This window comes from Eptatretus burgeri, chromosome 5 (assembly GCF_056783735.1).
Source record: "Eptatretus burgeri isolate ZD-2024b chromosome 5, Ebu_testis_v1, whole genome shotgun sequence".
Taxonomy (NCBI): Eukaryota; Metazoa; Chordata; class Myxini; order Myxiniformes; family Myxinidae; genus Eptatretus; species Eptatretus burgeri.
The window spans coordinates 72,218,669-72,241,094 of record NC_140965.1 but is presented as its reverse complement, the minus strand read 5'-3'; the positions used below and the strand labels follow the sequence as shown (position 1 = coordinate 72,241,094).

General features: G+C 43.9%; 1 protein-coding gene across 10 annotated transcripts in view; it reads left to right on the top strand.

Annotated features, from left to right (window-relative positions):
- The window catches only part of LOC147026680 (spermatid perinuclear RNA-binding protein-like), a 144,913-nt gene that overhangs the window by 79,621 nt on the left and 42,866 nt on the right, over window positions 1-22,426 (top strand). For 9 of the 10 annotated variants that reach the window (XR_015058460.1, XR_015058461.1, XM_085882383.1 and 6 more), the window contains 3 exons: window positions 8,470-8,564; window positions 9,083-9,178; window positions 18,773-18,884. Coding sequence is in view for 8 of the 10 variants with exons in the window: in XM_085882383.1 (XP_085738509.1) it covers window positions 8,470-8,564; window positions 9,083-9,178; window positions 18,773-18,884 (303 nt within the window). In the remaining 2 variants the exon portion in view is untranslated. The remainder of the gene's footprint in view (window positions 1-8,469; window positions 8,565-9,082; window positions 9,179-18,772; window positions 18,885-22,426) is intronic. The other variant, XM_085882380.1, reaches the window with a different exon arrangement.

Below are 22,426 nucleotides of genomic sequence, written 5' to 3'. Positions count from 1 at the left end.
TTTGTGATTTCTTGCATTTCGTTTATTTAGTTTGTGGTTAATTTATGCAAAATAATGTGACAGTGATAAGCTAAATTAATGTAGAACCTTCATTATTCTGGCCAAAAGTAACTTTTGAAACCCCTTCTTCATTGTGTCCTCAGAGATGTGTGCAGTGAAACCAAGCTGAAGTAAATTTGAAAAGCCATGGAGTTCAAGTAATCATTTAAGTGTGTAAACAATTTGGTACTTGGTGATTCTTTAGCCATTCTGCCGCATTCCTTTTGGAAATAGACAATGCCCCAATGCAAGTAGTGGGTTTTTGTTATGTTTGAGAGTATAAAAATGTAATGCAATCAACCTTTAAATAATGCATTCAAAGATGTCCTTGCTCGTTTTGGGCCATTGGCCTGACCACTTCTTTATTTCCTCTTTGCCTTGCTTGTGATATGTTTGGTCAAAACTAATGACTAATGGTTACTCTCTGATTTCATTGCATAGCTTCCACTGCTCTCTCCTCCACCAACAAAACCTTCCTAAGCTGTCCAGGACGCCCGGACCTTTGACCAATCGGAAGCACATTCAAGTTGAGGGGACGGGTGGTGGTGTGGGGCGGGCCCAGGTGTCTTGTGTGGGGCTAACAACACAATTACATGCACATCAATCCTTCACTGATTTGATTTTTCCCCCTCTTCTCTTTTTTCCACTGCTTTTTTTTTTTGCCTTTGGTCTGTCATGTAATGTGTTCTACCTGTTTATCTTTAAAAAAAATATATCAGGTGGTTCTTTTCATCCGACACATCTTTACTGTGACGTGAAGCACAACTTTTAATGAGGACATACACTTCAATTCTCTCTTCGAAACTTGTATTCGGGTAATTCCATGTCAAATCAACATACCATCTGACATCAATGTGTCTGTTTCCTTTATTAACTGGCACGGTTGGCCGTGTGTGTGTGTGTGTGTGTGTGTGTGTGTGTGTGTGTGTGTGTGTGTGTGTGTGTGTGTGTGTGTGTGTGTGTGTGTGTTTTCATGCGTATGAATGTGTGTACATGTGTACACTGCTGTGCAAAAGTTTTAGACACATTCAGGAGTTACAGTGCAGTATATGGATGCTATTAGCATCAACAATTTACTCAAAGCTTCTACTAGTGTTTTCTACCATTATAAATAACAATGTTGACTGTTATGAATACAGCTTAGTTTTGTTGAGAATAAACCAAGCTTGTCGTTTCACAATCTTGAATTCACATTGATCAGAATCTTCAAAAACTTGTAATCACAAGTCAAAGTAAACTACAGCAAACATGAGCAGCCAACAGGAAATGTAGTCGCTAATCCGTTACATTTACCAATCAAATAAAATTGATGACTCATTTTTCAGGTGTTTCTTGTCATTAACATGAGGTGTTACTCGATACACATCAATAAAGCTAAAAGCCCACTTTTTTATTTGACAGAATACCGATATTTAATTGCTCGCTTAAAACAAAATGGCTAAAATTTCAGTAGAAGATCATCATAGAATTGTGTTTCTACGTAAAGAAGGAAAAACATTCAGTGAAATAGCTCGCATCAAGGTGTGGTAAGCGTGATTAATTTTATCGATTTTCATTCATAATCAACAAGTACAGAGAAACATCATCTGTAATTGACAAACCCAGGACTGGAAGACCCAAAATTCTTTCCAAGGATGAGCAATACTTGAAGATATTGGCCCGGTTGCATACTGTAAAGCATTCTTCAGGAAAGATTTGAGGATTTGAGGATTTGGAAGGAGGTGGGCTTGGAATTCGAGGGGTTAAACGGAGGTAGAAAATATCATGGTTTTGGATGGGAGATGATCTGAGATGGTGGTGAACAAATCTGAGATTGTATTGTGTGTGTGTGTGTGTGTGTGTGTGTGTGTGTGTGTGTGTGTGTGTGTGTGTGTGTGTGTGTGTGTGTGTGTGTGTGTGTGTGTGTGTGTGTGTGTGTGTGTGTATGTATATATATATATCTCAGTTCCTGTATGTGTGTAACAACCTCTGCCCATTCTATAGGCCATACCTTCCCCACTCTACCTCAGCACCACAAGCACCGCCCATTAGACCACATAACGTTTCCCTCCAGCAGGCTAGAAATGTGCTACACAAAGCAACGATATGTTCATCTTAAATTTGAGTTGTCTCGTATGATACAGATCAGTCCTTTTTTGCTTTTAATTGTAATTCCATGGCAACGCCTGCAACAGTGATGCTGAAATGGGGGTGAAAAGTTCAATGCCAATGACTTCATATGCAGCGACGACTTTTACAAAAACATAGCATGGAGGTAATCATGGCAATGTTTCATGTGACGTATATCGCCTAATGTGGAAACGTTAAAAAAGGTGTCGCTGAGCATGACGTTGAGGGATGATCACATATTTAGCTTCAGGAAAGATTGAACATGCTCCACTTAAAATTCCCCTTCTGCACCCACCTTTTTGGTGGGTAACCTGCTCGTATACTATGGAGTAAACCGTTAAATATCATGGGTTTGAACAAATGCAGGCAACCATTTTGTGTACCGATTTAGTTATCACTAGCTTAATTTTGACCAATCGCGGTTTTTCAGTTGAGTTGTGAGGGTTATCTCGCACCACGAGTGTTTCATTGTTTCTCGTGCACATTATTTATGACTGAAGCGTGAAACAATGGACAAGAATGATTATTTTATTTATTCGCTGGTTTATGGAGCTGCAGAACGATTTATGAAAGAATGACATTGACAGGTTACAAAGGGGAAGATTTCCCCATTCTATATGATGAGAACTTCACTATACACATAATTAATAGTTCTATTCCTCCGGTATTTCCACTAAATGACCAAGGGCCATATGTACAAATGTGACTGGTGCAAGTGCAGCATATTCAAGTCATGACATTTAAAAATGTTCATTTTTTTTCTCAGCACAGTGAGTCTCTTCTCTGGCTGTCCTCTCACACACAGTGGCCTCAGTTCATTGTTTATTGTTGGCCCCCGACGGCCAGCCAAGTTCTCCTCCCCCCCCTCCCCCAACAGGCTCTCATGTTGGGGAGTTGTGTTGGCAGGACGGGCATGCGGTTGTCGTGGCAATGAGTTGCAGGCCAATAGATGGGTAGATGCAGGTAGGAGCTGGCAAGCAGACAAGACAGCCGACTTTGCCCTTAACCACCCTGTCTAATAATCTTCCAAAGATGAATAACTGCTTACAGAGCAGGACACAGTCCAAGGAGACAAAATCTTACAGCATGAACTGATGCCAGTGCCACTGTCACAAGCAAAAACCAATGGAAGCCGACACATTGCTCATGTATCACTGCTAGCCAAAGTGCTAACCACTGATGTCACCACCCCGACAAATGTGGCTTGAAGTGGGACAACCTGCCTACTGATTGGTGATGGCTCTGGGAAAGCCAAAAGACAAAACGACATTTAGTGAATATACAGAAACATTTGCCAAAACGGTATGCAACATGGGAGAAGCCTATGACAGGATTGATGTAGCATTTTGATAGATATTGGAAAGACTCCATCAAAGCCGTCACAAGAGTGAAACGCAAACACGGCTTACAACCTGTGAGACATCGTGTAGCATGTCGCACAGTACCGCTACCAGCAAACTGGTCAAACTTCATGGCACTGGAAGAAAACAAAGATCTTGCCTTGTTTCTATCTGATCACCTTATTGAATACAGCCTTACAAACAATATTGTTGTTGTCTCGAGAGGATTTGCAGAACCTGCAATGGGGAAGACTTCAGACCCAGAGCTTGATATCATGGCACTTGAAGCGGAACACGAGGTGGTTGATACCCCTCTTGTACTCCACTGCCTTGATGCGAATGTGGACTCGACAGTCATATCAGTGCATGACACTGATGTATTGGTGTTATTGTTGGCTTATTGTGACACAATGCCATGTTCATATTCGTGAATGAAATCTGGCACTGCGAAGACCCCTAAGTTTATTCCAGTGCACGATGTTTGAAAGCACTCGACAGCCCCTCAAGTTGATGCGATACATGGCTTTCATTCCTCAACGGGGTGTGACAGTGTTTCTCAATTCTTTGGTCACAGCAAGTTAACTGCTTGACCAGTGTCCGAGGAGCACCATGAGCTGTTGAACAGTCAAGGCAAAGGTGAAATTCCCGATGACGTCATCAAATCATTCGAGGTTTTTGTCTGCAAAGTGTATGGAGTACCAGATGTAGACAGTTGCGATGAGGCATGAGTCAAGTTGTTCTGCACGGGGCAGTTTCATGAAACTCGACCTCCAACATCTGATGCAGCACATTTCCACATTATGCGTGAGCACGACCAAAAAAGTGTCTGGAACCAATCCCACTCTCTCCATCCATGTCTCCAGTGTGTTACATCCATGAGCTGGACAAACAAAGATGAGAAGCTGGTGCCACGCTTTCTGTCCCTCCCTGCAATTCCTAAAGCGTGTTCAGAGATCGTGTCGTGTGGGTGCACCAATGGCAGCCTCAGTATGGATTGCAGCTGCAGATGACTGAGATTACAATGCACTGAAGGTTAGAGATGTCATAGCCAAGTTAGCGTATGTCAGAACATTTTGGAAGACTGATACTATCCATAATTTATCTGAAATTCAATACCAGTCTTCATGGGACTTCTGTCAAATAGCATTGCTTTATACTTACTTCATTTTTTTTTGGGGGGGGGCATATTCTGGTGACCTGGGAGGTGTAAATTACCTTATTATTTGGGGGAATGTAGGAGACTTAATTACTTTTGTCCTGTCTGCTGTTGAGGAATTGAAACGAAAAGCCTTCTTGTGTCTTTTATTGCCAATCATTAAGTGCTGCCTCCGTGCTCATTTTGAATTGTAGCGGATCTGGGGTAAATACATATTCTAAAGTTCGCACAGTCTGTTGTGTATTGTAGTTGAATTTGAGCCAATAAAAACGAACAAAACTGAAAGATCTTGTTGAAATGAAGACCGTTGAAGCTATGACAGAATATTTGACAAAAACAAATAATAATATGGCTGTTATTTTGAGTAGGCCATTAAAGGGTTAAAAACTCAGAATCTAATGTGGAAAACACTTTAATCAAACCCAGCATATCCAAAAATACAAAGTGAGCCTGAATGCCAATCATTAACATAAAATGCTTCCAACTATCTTTTTAAGCCTTTTTTTTCCAAATTTGCCCTGGACGACTGCTCCTGTTTTCTCCAGCAGCCACAGCCATCAAAATGGTGCGAAGGGATGCATCTCTATTTTATCCTATCACTTTGAAAAATACATTTTCATTGTTATTTTTAACCCTATTGTGGTTTGGAATAACCAATTTCCCCACCGCTCCTTGTGCTGGTGCTCTGTTCAGATTTTGAGCCTGGCTCTCAAATCTTTCTTCTGTGCTTTTGCACAATCTCGTGGCTGGGCAGTATGGCCCCAATCGCAAGATCTTGGACTGCAACACAATGCAGCACCCCTCAGACCTGAGTGCATCCACCCTCCAAGTCCAAATCCTGGGAGGGGGGAGGGGGGCTCTCTGGCTCCCTCTGTGGGTCTGGTACTCCAAGCGCCTACTCTGTCCTCGTGGCATTCACCACCTTGGATCCTCTTCTTTACTTGGGCCTTCTCACAAAAACAATTTAGCAGCTCATGGCATCTTGGCATCTGCGGTCTCTGCCGCTCAAGGCTCTCATTGTCTGAGGTGCACCCTTCTTCTGAGCTCCAGCTCACAATCAAATCATACTCCAAGCCATTTATCTCTAATTTTGCACCCATTTGTTCAATCTATTTTCTTCCCTCAGCACCAACACCGAAACACTGAAATCCATGTTGTAAAACAGCTGTATCCCCTCTGTCTACCTCTCACTAAGATGGAGATTCATTTTCTCAAGGGAGTGTGTGCTTCCACTTATTTTGCATACCATCATAAATTTTGCATACCTCTTCACACCATCATAAATTTCACACTAATAATTTGGATCCATGCACCTCAAATTACATTCATCATTCCCTATCCCAACATTCATTCTCCCATTCATCCCTAATCCTTTTGCAACAGGAGAAGGGAGGTCTTTTCTTCAGTTTTCAAACAGATCTTTTCTTCTGTTTACAGAACCTCAAATGAGACCTATCGCTTCTGATAATTTTCCCGTTTAACAGGATTGGGGCCGAGCGAATCCCGGAGAAACGTACCGCGATTTAAGAATCTCCTAATGAGGGGGTTTTTTCACCAAATTTCCAAAGGCGCGAGATTAACTCTCGCTGCGGTTATAATTGTCAAATTGCGAACCGTGCACCAAACCGACACTCCAATGGTGAGAACCAGGTTTAATAAATAATCAAAAGCATCAAGGGTTCGCGAGAACAAGGAGAAGGCACGTGTATCGCAATAACTCTTCACACACTCTAAGCCCACACGCCCACAATATCTTGACGGTTTGTGATTTATCTTGAATCATTCACACCCTGAGGATTCAGACCAGGCGAGGTCACAAGGCAATGAAAGAAAGAACCTGATCCCCATGCGATGCTTACGAGAGGTTGGTGGTGGTTGAGCTGAAGGAGAACGAGATGGTGGGGCTTTCGGTGGGGAAGAGGGATGTGTTTGCTGTGGTGCGTCCAGGCTCCGTAGCCTTTCAGCACTTTTGCGCTTGTCTGGTGTCATTGGTGGTGTCCTCTCTCTCTCTCTCTCTCTGGGTATACTACATCCACTTGATGGACTCCACTCTACGTCTTGCCACTGTCCTGCTCTCTGAGCTGCTCTCTTCTCTACATCTCATGAACTCCATCAACTGCTCAAGGCTGACTGCCTATTTTGGCCCCACCCCCCAGATTTTCTTATCTCATGACTGTGCGCTGATTGGTTCTCCATCCGGTTTTCTCAGAGCCACTGGTCATGCTCACAGTTGCAAACGGTTTTGTGTGGGTCCGGCAGTTATCATCACTGCTGTTGTTCTTACCTCTTTCCTCAAAACATACGCATGGTCGCAAGGTGTTACTTTTACCCTGGGTGGGGAGGGGGGAGGGGGAAAGGGAGATATTCGCTGGGCTTGCTAAGCTGGTTAAATGATAGTGTTTATATAACAGACAGCTGAGGGAGGGAACGATTTCAAGGATTAATGAAGAGGAATGGTGGGGAAACTTGTGGACACATTACAGTGAGGAGGGGTCACGGTTATCATCTCCTCAAAAAACGCAAACACATGCTCTGTCGTTTTCACACAAACCAGACACTTACATTAAACATGTATGACTGGTCATTATGGTTCGCAGATTCTTACAATTGTGGGTCCTCAGAAGCTCCACTATTTTCAACCTTCAAAAGTATCTGACAGCATTAAAAATATGGAAAGAAAGAGTCTGTATTTGTAACAGCGGTGAACATGGCCAACATTAGTGTGTATATCACGGTTGTGTAGAAAATTAATTGTGGCTCTCATTTGTGCTGAACTCGTGCTCGGAAGCCAACTCAGTGTAAGTTCATTTTCCTGTACCCACATTGTCCTGCATCCTTTTTATATCCTCAACCACCAGCACTTTTAAATAGACACAAGTGATATACTTACTGTGGCTAATGCAAAAACAGTGGGCGTGCACATTCCTTATCCCATAAAGACACTGTCACGGTTACAAAGACACTGGAGTCGAGGCATTCGTATGCCTTTTTACGAGTTGAGGTTGGCATTAGAAAATCGAAATGTACATATGATCAGAAGAACAGAGTAATGTAACTGACTGTTATGGTTACCATTGAGGTATTTGGTGTGAAAATGTAGTTTCCTCCAAATCTTCTGTTCACGAAATATCGTGACCTTCAATGGGGAATGTTCTGTTGGACAACACTTGCTCTTCCATGAGCCTTGTTATTGTAGAGAAAATAACAATAAAAGGTCATAATTCAAACCCGAGGACACTTTGGTGTTTACGTATATATATATATATATATATATATATATATATATATATATATATATATATATATATATATATATATATATATATATATATATATATATATATATTTCCCTCCATAATTATTTGTATGTTAAATAGAACTTGGAGATATGACTTGCCAAAGATCTCGAGGTCCTGCTAAAGTGGAAAACTTTATTGGCCTAAATGTTGATAACTGCTTGACCTAAGAGGGCTAAATTTGAGCTACAGTTTATACATAAAGCTCCAAAGAGTGAACAGCCATGTCATATATCAAGGGAATCTGAGACATTGATGTCAGGTGGTTTGATGCTTTGACATGGAATTTGCCATTACTTTTAACCTCCATTTTCAACAGCCTGTGGTTTTTGTAGCAACATGTAGTTTTAAAAAGTCCAGCATTGAGTATCCTGTGCCGGGAAACCAAACCATGTAACGTATGTGTACACATTGTGAGCCCCCACACACACAAAAGATCTTGGCTCCCGCCCCGACCACCTTCCGCCCCAGTGCCATGAGCCTTCGCTTGGTCAAATTGTGCGTGTGTGTTTGTCGTCCTGTTGGCCAGTAGACAGGGTTACCGTAAGGAATTCCATGGACCTTTTGGACAGGCAGCATTGTCTGAACGCCCTGGCATCCCTCCGCCACGCCAAGTGGTTTCAGGTTTGCTACCATTTCCTGTTTTATTGTTGTTGTAGCCTTATGAGTTATGACCTTGTCACCACTGCTCCACAGCATGCCGTGAGGCTACCCCACTGGCACATAAATGTTAAACCTCTAAGGTGTCATGAGGCTACAAAAGCAATTGCAGCAAAACGTTAACTTGCAGTTTCATGCTGCTGCTTGTCTTAGTCCTTTGTGTTTTTATTTTCATGTAAATTATGCCCAATACATTCGAGCTCAAGTGGATTTCCATTACCCTGTGGAAGTGGTCTCTGATTTGGAGCAAATAGCAAACCTTTTGGACTTTATCTTACGCTGCACTGTGCTCGTAAAGAACTATTGCTTTATACAAACATTTATTTGCCCAACTTTTTATTTTTGATGTTGGGTGGAACAGTGTATGGCTGTCACCACTTAAAAAACTTACCTATGATGCTGATACTTTGATGCATGTTGTGTGATAGACCAGAGATTGCTAAATGGATTGTGATTCTTGTTTTGTGTTCTGGTTCCCTCAGGCTCGGGCAACCCCCCTGAAATCTTGTGTCATAATCATCCGGATTCTGCGTGATATTTGCAGGCGTGAGGATGCATGGAAGCCACTAAGTGGCTGGGTGAGAAGTCCGTGATTTTTTTTGTAATAATAATAATTATTATTATTATTATCATAATATTTTGGTTATAAGCCTTATTGGTTTGAGGAAACAGCATTGAAAGAGGAAAACGTTTGAAAGTGCTGTCATCTTGGAGGTGGGTCCAATTTAATACGATGAACATGTTGCTCTTGCGTGGAGTTTAAAAAGATCTTGTCTTGGTGTTCTGAATTGAAAATTGGTGGTTTGCCTGTCTTGTTGCATCCCCAATTTTGGTATTTTGAATATTACTCTCTATCATGCCCTTGCTTCTATTTTGCTTTCTTATTTATGACCAGTGTGTGTATCCTTTCATTTGGTTCACCATGGTTCACCATGGTCTTTTCTTGGTAAGGTCTTTACCTCGGTGTAAAAACAACTGTTGGAAAGTTGTGGGGGGGGGTGGAGAGAGAGACAGACAGACAGACAGACAGACAGAGAGACAGACAGAAAAAAAAATAAAGAGATCGAGATCGGAATCTGAGACATCTTATGAGAGGAATTTTTAGTTAAAACATAAAATGTCCAGAGGTGCAACAGTAACCGAACGGAAAGCTCGCTAATATTATGAAAGACATGAAATATTGATGGACCACACTGTTCGGGGGGGTGGGGTTCAAGAGTAAATGAAGGCGTGGCAGGACTTGTGAGGTGTGGGCGGCAGGACTGGTCGTGGGTGTGGGCGGCAGGACTCGGGTGTGAGCGGCAGGACTCACGGTGGAGTGTGGGCAGCAGGACTCGTGGTGTGGTGTGGGTGGCAGGACTCATGGTGTGGTGTGGGTGGCAGCACTCGCAGTGTGGTGTGGGCAGCAGGACTCACGGTAGGGTGTGGGTGGCGGGACTTGCGGTGGGGTGTGGGTGGCAGGACTTGCAGTGGGGTGTGGGCGACAGGATTTGTGGTGGGTTGTGGGCGGCAGGACTCGGGTGTGGGCGGCAGGACTCGCGATAGGGTGTGGGCGACAGGTTTCGCATTGGGATGTGGGTGGTAGAATGCACTGCAGGAACTGGTGGGCATCATGATGATCTGAGAGGGAGGCTTCAGGATCTGCTTGGGGGGGGGGGGTTCAGACCCCGCTGGGAGGTGTCAGGATGTGAGGAGGGGGGGCAGGATGTGGTGAGGTTGGAGCAGTGACAGGACACACGTTGGGGGCAGGACCTGCGGTGAGGGGGGGTGGAGGTGTACAGCAGAAATCTTGGTGGATGAAGGTGACAGGACACGCCATGGGAGGAGCGGCAGGATGTGCAGTGGAGTAGTTACAGGATATGTGGTCGGTGGCAGCAGGACACATGGTGGAGTCGACTGGGCACGTGGTGGGAGCAGATTTGGGTGGTACAGGTCTTAAATAATTCCTGGTTGTGAGGCAGTGCTTGTTGCAGACATTCTGGTAACCATGTTCTATTGAGCAAAGACAGACATCACAGCCTGGTTGGAGTAAAGGATTCTTGGAAGTATAAAGGAAAGTAGTGCTGTCGGATCGTAACAACAACCATGGGTCACAGGTTTGTGAAGCAAACTGAAAGAGAACAGACGTTTGAAGAAGAAAAATGTTTCAAGGCGGTGCTGGGGGCAGGACTCGCTGTGGAGGATGGATGTCAGGATGCGCTGTGTCCTGCCACCCACCCCTCCCCCTCACAGGTGTTTAGAAAGAATAGTAAAAGGAGATGAAGCTTTCATAAAAGTCAATCAACACAAGTTTTGAATAGAATTAAGAAGCATTTAGTTCTGTGCAAAAGAAAGAAGACAGCAGTAATGAGGACTAATTGGACGAAGGATGTGGGAAAGAAGGAGTAACAGGATAGAATGAGTTGGAGGGTTTAAAGAAAAGGTGTAAAAAAATTTACTTCCCTTTTGGAAAAGTTTTGAGAACAAAAAGGAGAAGTATAAATGCAACCTGAGAAGAAGACAAGAAGAGAGCAGATGAGGAGGAAAGTGGGAAAGGATGCAGAACAGTGCAGACTGGAGGAATTGGTAGATAAAAATATAAAAAAGACCATTCGGGGAAAGACCTATTGAATAGAAAACAACAACCAGAACAAAGAGCAAGAAAGGAGAACAAACTGTAGGAAAAAAAAACACTCACTCACAGGCTCTTTCTTTTATCAATTTATTTAACTTGACATACGTTGGGAGAGTTGAATCACTTGACAGACGTATGGAGGGAGGCACTCCAACAATGGTGAAATCCTCTCTAATTATGGTGGAATACTACGTTGTCTCTTTACCCTCTGTTCCCTTGCTCTTTGATGAGCCTTACTTTTTGTAAACTTTACGCAAAAAAATATGTAAATTTATTTTCTGACTACATATGAACATCTTTGACTTTTATACTTTATCGCATCCTTCCAAGATTCATTGGCATGATGGATGATTAAAAATGTCTTTATGGAATGAAGAATTGGTTGCATGAAATTTTATAATCTTGATGTTGAGTGTACTTATAAAGTAGTCGGTTGAGCATGACTGCGTATGGTTCAGCATTATTGTCAGGTCAGGCCAGATCAGATCTGTGACTTGCTTCAGGTTTTTTAGGTTGTCGGTTGAAGACAGCAACAGCTCAGGGTAGTACTACCATTCTGACTTTGGAGCGTTAAAGTGATGCCTGGAACCATCTTAAACTCTCTGTGTCAGGATTGCTGGTCTTGCTTATTGTCTCACTCAAATTATAACTACCGGGCTTGCTTTAATATCCCTTTCTTGCAAATAAACATCAAACACTTTTCAAACAAACATCATACACTTTTCAAACAAACATCAAACACTTTTCAAACAAACATCAAACACTTTTCAAACAAACATCATACACTTTTCATTATGCATTTTTCTTACTCACTCATTTCCCCTCCTCACTTTACATTCTCTCTTTTATTTGTCTTTCATCTCATTTCCCTCAGACAGCCTCCAATGAAATATAAATATGATAAAGTCTGAAAAGTTAATGGCCCCTAGTTCCCGGCAGGATGGGTTGCGAATAATCTCCGGTGATATGCCTGTCTGTGCTGCCAACGAGAGGGGGGTGGGGGGGGCCTCAGGCAGTAGTAGTATCGGCCCCTCTCAAGACCCTTGCCTCTTGAACCAACGTGACTCTTTTTCAATTCATTTCATCAACATCCATGGTCTTTCTTCAAATTCTTCCTCTGTTGAATATCTTGCTTCTCTCAGAGACCCAATTATCACATGACGTTCTTGTTAATCCTTATAACATTTCGAACGACAACCTTCACTCACAATTGCGCTGCAAAGGAGGAGTCTGTGTCTACTCCAACATCAACAAGCCTGCTGTATGCCTTATTTACCTCAAATCTCCAAACTTTGATGTCATCTGGCTTAAGATTTGTCTCCCGACCATCACTATCTTTCTTTGTTTCATTGACTGCTCTCCCAGTTCGACAAACTTTATAGCTTTCTTTGACTATCTTAACTCTTCCCATGAGGCCATGACATCCGAACACCCTCAAGCAGAATTTCTCTATCTCGGAGATTTCAATGTACACCACAGGGAGTGGCTGAAATCTTCCCACACGGATGTTGGGGGGGGTTGAAGCTCTTACATTTTCCATTCTTAATGATTTGGAACAAATTATCACCCACCGTACCAATATCCCAGATCGTCATGACCACACTTTGGATTTATTCTTCACTTCCAATCCGTTGCATTACAACTACACAATTTCACCTCCAATTGGTTCTTCTGACCACAATCTTGTGAACATCACTTTACTTACCACCACTTCTTCTCATCTGACTGCTCCGATAAAACGCCAGTATTGGCATTTCAATAATGCTGAATGGACTGGTTTACGAAACTTATTTTCTGACTTTCCCTGGAAAGACTGCTGCCTCTCCTCGGGCAATGCCTCCATCTCTGCTGAACATATAGCTGAGGTTATTGTTGCAGGAATGGAGGCTTTATATCCCCTTTGCTTTCAAGTCTATCTCTCAGACCAATTATTGGTTCAATAATTCCTGCTCTGCGGCCATTCATGCAAGGGATGCCACATATTGGACATAGAAAAACTCTTCTTCCTCTAACAAGCATTCACCTTTCATATCTCCCAGAAATCATTGCAAACATGTTATTCATGAAGCGAAGCATTCCTTTATTCAAAAGAAATGTGACAACCTTTCATCTTCCACGAATAGATCTTTCTGGTCCTTTGCTTACAGTATCTTCAACAACTCTGTCACTCTACCTTTCCTTCGCATTTCCATTCCGATGATGCTATCGCTTTCACTCCGACCAATAAAGCAACTCTTTTTGGTTCTCTTTTCTCCTCTAACTCCACACTGGATGACTCTAACATTCCATCTCTCTCTCTGATGCTCCCCTCACCAATCCTGTGTCCCTCCCTATAATCTCTTTTCATGCAGTCAAAAAATGCTCCTCTCTCTGGACATAAGCAAGGCCTACGGGCAAGATGGCATTCCTCCCTGTGTCTTGAAGGAATGTGTTTCAAAACTTGCACCTGTGCTTGCTCACTTGTTTCGTTTTTGTTTAAAAGCCCAAACTTTTCCTCTTACCTGGAAACATGCCTTAGTACAGCCTATTTTGCAGAAGGGTGATCGTTCAAACCCTTCGAACTTTTATTGCTCTGACTTATTATTTTTGCTCTGACTTTTACTGTTTCCAAAGTATTTGAATGTCTTCTCAATTGCCATTTTCTCAAGCATCTTGAATCTCAGTCTTTTATCTGACCACCAATACAGCTTTCGCAAGGCAAGATCTACAGGTGATATCCTTTCTTACATTACAAATGTCTGGGCCTCTTCTTTGAGAGACTTTGGGGAATCCTTTGTTGTGGGCTTTGATATCTCAAAAGCCTTTTGGCATCGGGGTCTGATATCCAAGCTTCCCTCTTTCGGCTTTTCTCCTTCACTCTGCTCTCGCATATCGAGCTTTCTCTCCGACCGCTCTATCTCCGTAATTCTTGATGGTTCAACATCAACTCCCTTCCCCATCAACAGCGGTGTACCTCAGTGTTCCATTCAGTCCCCAACACTCTTCCTTCTTTTTATCAATGACCTTCTTCCACAAATAACCAAATGCACTCGTTTGCAGGTGACAACATTACATTCCTCCATGTCTTTCCCATCTGCCCAGTCTTCCTTCACTCGATCGACATCTCGTTTCATCACAGTCACCTCTTTAAATTCAGATTTGGCCAAGATCTCCCACTGGGGAAAATGTAATCAAGTTAAGTTTAATGCTTCAAAAACTCCATTTCTTCTCATCTCTCTATCTAAAACTCCTCTCAACTCTCCAATCTCCTTTGAAAGCTCCACAATTATATGATGTCATACAATAAACCTACTGGGTATCACTCTATCATCAAATTTATCCTGGAATCCACACATTACACAAATAGCTAAGTCTGCCTCGAAGAAATTAGGAGTCCTGTTCAGTGTCGAAGATTCTTCTCCTCTGAACAGTTGCTCCAATTTATCAAAAGGATTGATTCGTCCTTGTATAGAGTACTGCTCTCACATCTAGGGAGGTTCCAGCTCCACATACTTACTGGACAGAATTTCATCCAAAGTTATTTGACTTGTCAACTCTACCAACGTGACCTCAAAACTCGACCCGCTCAAATTATGCCACAAAGTAGGCTCTTTTGTACAGATATTACTTCGGTTTCTGCTCGCAAGACCATTGGCGAGACCAAGGAATACTCGACAAGCCACTACATCACATGATTATTGTGTGGCCATTGGCAACTTAAGGGTGGGCTGTTACAATGTTTGTTTCTTCCCCTCCACTGCCAAACTCTGGAACTCTTTACCTTCTCATGTCTTCCCAAACACTTATGACCTTCCCCTTTTCAAAAAGCAGATTTTTTACTTGCTCAAAAACTCCAAGACGATTATCTCTTTCCTTACTTTTCTATCCATGCAGTTCTTTTATTTAAGGCTTGGCCTCAATGAGGACTATTCAGTCTGTGCCTGCAGCCTTCAACATTAAAAAAAGAAAAAGATATGTAAAGCTGTACTAACCTGTTTCATGGTAAGGTTGTCGGCGATGAAACCGTCCCCCCCACTATGTTTTCTGGTGAGGATGGTGTACGATATGGACACCCAGCAGGATTAAAAACAAAACCTGTCAAAGGGCAGAGGAGCGTCGTGTGAGCCAAAGGCCATCCATATCTAGTGCCCAACTGTCTGCAGACGTCCTCCTGCAGTTGGGTTACTTTTTTATGAGGTTGGTGGCAGGATTTGCACTCTGACCATCGTAAAAACCATTCACTCCACAAAACACAAGAAACCATGAAAGAAAATTGAAAACCCACGCCATGGGAGTACCTCCTGTGCAGTTGCCCTTCGCAGGGCAGCTCACCAGATGTTGGGATTGGGGCAAAGCCTTCGGGACCCCCACTCTTTGGTGAGAGGATTAAAACCACGGGGTAACCTTCCCGGGTCAGATTGCGGGAGAGTGTGTCAGGGTGGTGCTGCGGTGACGTCCACCAGATGGTGGTCTCCTTGAGTTAACCTGAGGCGGTCCCTTCGGGTGGGTGCATGGAATATCCTTTCCCAAAGAGAGGACGATCACTTGTCGCTGTTATCATCTGAGCTCAAGCGTTTGAACATCGGTATTGCAGCACTGTCTGAGGTTCGGAGACCGGATGGTGGCGAGATCATGCCGAGTGGTGACACTTACTATTGGTCTGGTTGCTCTGATGGTAACTATACCCCAGGATTTGCTGCAGCTGTGTCCAATATGCTGATTCCAATGGTAATTAAGGTAACACCCCTCAAGAGAGCAAATTATGAGACGAAGGATTCGTCACTCCTTGGGTGTCGTTTCTCTCGTCTCCGTATATGCTTTGACTGAGGCGAGTGATCTCACCGTGAAGGATGCATTCGATGCCACGCTTGAGTCTTTGGTTGATTAGTGCTCCAGGCAAGATACTCTTCTAGTCTTGGGGGATTTTAATGCATCGACTGGAACTGATGGGGATGGTTATGAGACATGTGTTTGTCCCCGTGGGTGGAACTGTGAACCAGAATAGCAATAAGTTCCTTGACTTTGCAAGAAGTCATGGACTTAGGGTGGCTCGTTAATGGTTTTAGCGCACACAGGCTCATCGCTGGACTTGGTATTCCAACACTGGTGGTGTGGCAAAAGAGATTTCACCATGTGCTCGTTGATGATCGCTGGAGGATGATCCAGAACTGCAGGGTTTACCGGAGTGCTCAGATCCTCAATACTGATCACAGGCTTGTGATCTGATCAATACTAATCACAGATAGCAACTCTGAAGTTGCAGCTTAAATCTGGGAGAATGGCACCATCCCAGCCAATGTTGGATGTTGGCAAGCTCAAGGATGAGAGGGTAGTTGAGCAGTTTGCGAAAAGGCTGAGTGGGGATTTGAGGCGTCTGAGTGCTTTGGGGAATCCGGAAGAGTTGTGGAGTGCCTTCAAGATCACCATCCTTCATGTTGCCGGTGGACGTCTTGGAACTCATCATCGGGCGAAGATAATTTTGTCTCTCAAGGGACACTGGGTACCATTGACCGGAGTCGCAGGGCTATGCTTACTGGCAGGGCTGAACTGTTCAGGCAGTTGAGGTGTCAAACTGTATGTGCTCTGAGGGTCGACAAGGAGGCCTATGTGCGAGGAATCTGTGAGGGGGTAGAGCATCACCTGTGGACAGGTGATTCTCATCCCGCTTACAGGGGAATTCACGCATTGCGTTCATCCAAGCCCATCCCTCGGAGCACTGCAGTTCGAGCAGAGAGTGGTAGGCTCTTGACAGAGGAGTCTGAAGTGAAGGCCCGCTGGGCCGGTTACTTTGAGCGGTTGTACGAGGCTGATCCCCCAGCTGTCGAGTTGGACGTCAAGGGTGTTACAATCCCTGTTGTGAACCTCGAATCAACTGTGATCCACCTTCATTTGTGGAAACACAGGCTGCGGTGAACCAGTTAAATTGGTGTAAAGCTCCTGGGATCTGTGGCATCCATGCTCAACTTCTCAAGGCTGGAGGAAATGCTGTACTCATGTTGTTGCACGCAGTTCTGTGCTCTGCCTGAAACACAAGCATCAACACAACTTACTGGAAGAGGGGCTTGTTTTCCCTCTCTGGAAAGGGAAGAGTGATCGCCAGGACTGCAACAACTACCGAGGGTGACGCTGCTCTCAGTGCCGGGCAAGGTCTTTGCTTGGATAATTCTTGATCGGGTACGCCACCATCTGCTTGAGCACCACCGTACAGAGTAGTCAAGCTTTACACAAAAGAGGTCAACGATTGACCATATCCTTGCACTTGCGGTACTCACCGAACGCAGACAAGAGTTTCAGGAGGGGCTGCTTGCAGCCTATGTTGATCTTTGCAAAACATTTGATTCAGTGACTCGGGATGCCCCCTGGAGGATTCTCAGTCTTCGTGGGGTGCCACCAACACTGATCAATCTGATGTTTCATGATGTATACTCTGGTTCTGAGAGTGCTGTGAGGTGTGATGATGCCATCTCCGACTTATTTCCAGTTGTTACTGGAGTTCGTCAGGGGTGTTTTGCTGGCCCCCGCACTTTTCAGTGCTTGTGTGGACTGGATTGTGGGGAGGATGTTGGGGAGATCAAATTGAGGTGCGTCGTTTGCGAATGTCAAGATCTCTGACCTTGATTTTGCAGATGATGGAGTCATCTTTGCAGAGACTCTGGAGATCCTTTTGGGGGCCCTCGAGGTGCTGAATGAGGAGTTGGAGCCGCTGGGATTGCGGGTTTCTTGGGTCAAAACTAAGATCCAGGCTTTCATTGACACCTTGGGTGCTACTATCTTGTCTGTTCCTGTCTGTGGTGAGAATTTTGAGGTTACAGAGAGATTGACTTACCTTAGCAGTGATATTAATGTCTCCGCATGTTGTGAGCCAGAGTTCAGTAGACATCTGTGCTCAGTGCCTGGTTCGCCCTCTCTGTCGTCGCCCCTGAGTGACCTTGGTCCTGGTTGTCACACGCTCTTTCATCTTCCGGTAAGGAGTTCTTACCGCAAGATGAAAGTGATGTAGCTGGCGCATGCTCCCTACCTGACTTGAGCTGACCTGATGACTGCCATTCCTGGAAATGCATTGCCTATCCTTTCTGAGTCTGATATTGGAAATGGCTGCAAAACCATGTGGCTGAACTGGAGACATTATTGAATTCACTTCACAAGGTTCTGCTTTAGCAGCGCTGCATTGGAGGGGAAATTGAGGTCTCTAGAAATATCAACGGAAACCAGAGAAGCTTCACCATGCTGGATGCACTGGCATTCCAGGAGATTGAAGAATGAAGGATAGTAAAAGAGTGAAAGAAGAAGAGAAATACATGTTTTTTTTTTTTGTTTTTTTTAACCATAAGTCAGTCAGGCTCGTTGAACCAAAATGATGTATCTCATCAAATTTCTTTTAAATTGGAGATAATACCCACTGGAGATAAGATAGCAGTCAAGTGTGAATAATTTATTTTGAATATATTTACTCTACAGTTTTAATATATTTGTTAACAATCATGTATCTCGTTTTTCTTTGCAGGTATTTTACTGTTGTGTTGTCTTCCTTGCATGTTTCGACAATAAAGGTTCATTGTAGTTGTGTTTTTCTTTGCAGGCACTGGAACTCATTTGTGAAAAAGTTATTGCCACCTGTAATAGGGCGCTCAGTCCGGGGGAGGCTCTGCGCCGAGTTCTAGAGTTCTTTGCATCTGGTGTTCTTATGATTGGTATGTCTTGATATCGTGCATTCAGCAATTTGATAAAAAGATAATGTTATGAGTTGTCAACACATACTATTCCACCAAAAGTCATGGGATATGCCTTTCCAGTTGTGAGAATTGCCCACATGCATCTGATTTGCAGAACAATGGATATTGTGAACAGACAATATATAAACAAAAAGGGAACAGTCCCATCACTCAGTTAAAGAACATCTTCAAAAAAGGAAGGAATTATCAGTGTTAAAACAAAGAATAATTATCAGCTTTCAGAGGGTGAGCATCTCCATCAAGCAGGTTTCAACCACCGTAGCCATTCTCATTTTGACTATGAGGAATGTCTTCATGAAGTGGAAGATTACAGGTAACAGTAACTCTTGGGCATAAATCTGGCAGGCCATCAAAAATTCACTCAAACTTGAAGAGAACCCTGCTTTTGGAGTTTCCTCAGATTTCAGGCAAACTAAAGTTAGTTTTTGGAGCCTTGCAATCCCATGTAATACCATGGATGACTAGCTCCACATAGTTCCTTCATTATTCTTGTTAATGCATGTTCTCACATCATTGTGGTCAATGTGTCGCTCTCAAAAGGTTGGTGCAAATTTTGAAGTGAAGGTTCTGGTTGTCATTATGGCAGTGGATACGTCTTACAAGCAATTAAATGGATGTACACCAAGTCTTGTTATGTGTTATCACGAAGGCCAAATAAAAAAAGACCAGTTGATCTTCCCCGCCCACTTCCTTTTTTTGAACCCGTCTCCTTTTTTTAAATGATTTATCATTTTGTCAAACATCCCGAAAAAAAATCGCACCCTGTCCGAAGGAGGCGGTGCAGTGAAGCAGCTGCACCGCTGAAGAAGTAGTGCCGTGGGGAGCTGTCAGTTACTTCCCGAACAGGTGGGGTGACATTACTGTCCTGATGCAAACTAAATAAACAATAACAAAAAACTAAACAACACAAGAAAAACTAACAAACTAGAAATGAAGGAAACATGGTGGGATAGAAAGGTTCTTCTTCATTTCAGACGGACAGATGGAAGAAAGGACATCTATACTAATAAGTGTGTGTGTGTGTGTGTGTGTGTGTGTGTGTGTGTGTGTGTGTGTGTGTGTGTGTGTGTGTGTGTGTGTGTGTGTGTGTGTGTGTGTGTGTGTGTGTGTGTGTGTGTGTGTGTGTCCATAACTCCAAAACCATGAAACCTAGTACCCTGAAACTTGGCATGCTTACTAAGCTAAGTGAACTCCAAGGAAGTGCAAGAGTGAAAATTGGGTGTTTGGGTTAATTAAAACACCCCTTTTGAAAATGATTAACAACCTTATTTAATTATATCCTTTATCTGGCGCATCCTTGGACACCCTCGGACACTTTGCCCACCCTCGATGGAGTCCTAATTCACTATTTTGTTCGGCCTATTCAAACAAGCCTTGAGTGGGAAACACGATCTATTCTCATGGACTAATTAAAGTATATCATCGAAATATTGTCGGATTTGAGAATCGGAGATCTGATGGACAAAATAAGTGTCACAATCTCGAGTATAATCCGAAAATTTTAACAAATTAACGACAATTATATTGGGTGAAGAAAAGATTAAGGAATGTTCAAAAAGTGTAATTTCATTGGGCGCAAGGCCGTGGTTCATAACCTACTTTTGCAATCCATGATGGCACAGACCACAGGGGTACATTTTTCGGCAATTATGTACGCAGTTTGCTCTTTCCGTTTTGGGCGATTTGCTTAAATTACAAAATATTAACATAAATACCCTATTATAGTCCCGCCAATATATTAATAGTCGGTAGTTTTTGCAAGTGAAGAGGAACTTTTTTGTTGCTTCAAGTGAAGAGGCTTTTTTAGCTTTCACCGTTTTGAGCAATTTGCTTTCATGACAAAATATTAACATAAATATACGAATAAATATTAATAATAAATATTAATCGTTGGTAGTTTCTCCAAGAGAAGAGGAATGAAGACAGTACACACGGACGTGTAGAAATAGGAACAAATGATTCTCCATGGAGTGTGTGTATGCCTGCAAGCTTGGTTACGTGTTTGCGGTGTGCGGGTTTTGTGGGCACCCACATGCAGGCAGGCCTTTACCAAACAGATATCATTAGTTTCAATTTTTAAATGCTACCACCCAGTTTTATATGAAGCATGACGGTTAAATAACAACGCTGTTGCTTGGGCACGTTTTATCTCCCCAGTAATACCCTGGGATGCTGCCTACCCTCCACTTATGCTACCTTCCCTCCCCCTCCCCTCACATTTCCCTGCCCTCCCCTCACACTTCCTTCCCCTCCCGCCACACTTCCTTCCCCTTGCCTCATGCTTCCTTCCCATTCCTTCCCCTTACACTGCCTCCCCTTTCTTTCCCCTCACACTGCCTTCCCATGACCTCGTCTCACACTGTCTTCCCATTCGCTCCACTCAAACTACTTTCCCATGCCATTCCATCACTCTGCCTCCCTATTCCCTCCCCTTACAGTGTCTCCCCTTTCTATCCCCTCACTCTACCTTCCCATTCCCTTTCCTCACTCTGCCTTCCCATTAACTTCCCTCACACTTCCTTCCCATTTCCTCCCCTCACACTGCCTCTCCATTCCCTTCCCTTACACTGCTGCGCCATTCTCTCCCCTCACACTGCCTTCTCATTCCCTCCCCTCAAACTACTTTCCCATGCCATTCCCTCACTCTGCCTTCCCTTTCCCTCATGCTGCCTTCCCATTTCCTCCCCTCATGCTTCCTTCCCATTCCCTCCACTCAGACTGCCTTCCCATTCCCTCCACTCACACTGCTTTCCAATTCCCTCCCCTCACACTGCCTTCCTATTCCCTCCCCTCCTGTTTCCTTCCCATTCCCTCCCTTCACACTACTTTCCATTCGCTCCCCTCACACTGCTTTCCCATGCCATTCCCTCACGCTGCTTTCCCCCTCCCCTTCATGCTGCCTTCCCCTTCCCTCGTGCTGCCTTCTCCCCCCCCCCGCCTCCCAAATGCTCGCACTGCCTCCCCCTCTCCTCACACTGCCTTCCCTTCCCTCCCCTTCACATTATCCTCATCCCAACCCCCCTCCACCATACAACTCTCCAGAGGTCGAGGAGAGGAAGGGGTGTCAAAGAATGTGTGAATTGGCCAAATGAAAGCTTTTTTTGTTGTCGGAACTCCTGCTCAGATCAATTTAGTTTTCATAAAGCAATGAATCACCAGATCACTACAGGATGGCTGAGAAGTACACATGCTCGGTCTAAGCTGTCTCGCCTAGGTTTGAATTCCGACTCAGCTATAAACTCAATCATTCCGGTGTTTCACAGGCAGGGTGATCTATCAACGTGTGTGCTGTCTCTCGGATGGATGTTCAGCTGGGCGTCACATCTGCCAGAATCATCCCTCCCTCCCTCTCTTGTTGTTCCCCACTCTCTCTCTACCACTCTGCCTCTCTCACCCCTATCCCACCCCTATCCCTCTCTCTCCCACCCCTATCCCTCTCTCTCTCCCACGCCTCTCACTCCCACCTCTATCTCTCTCTCTCTCTCTCTGACCTCTCTCCC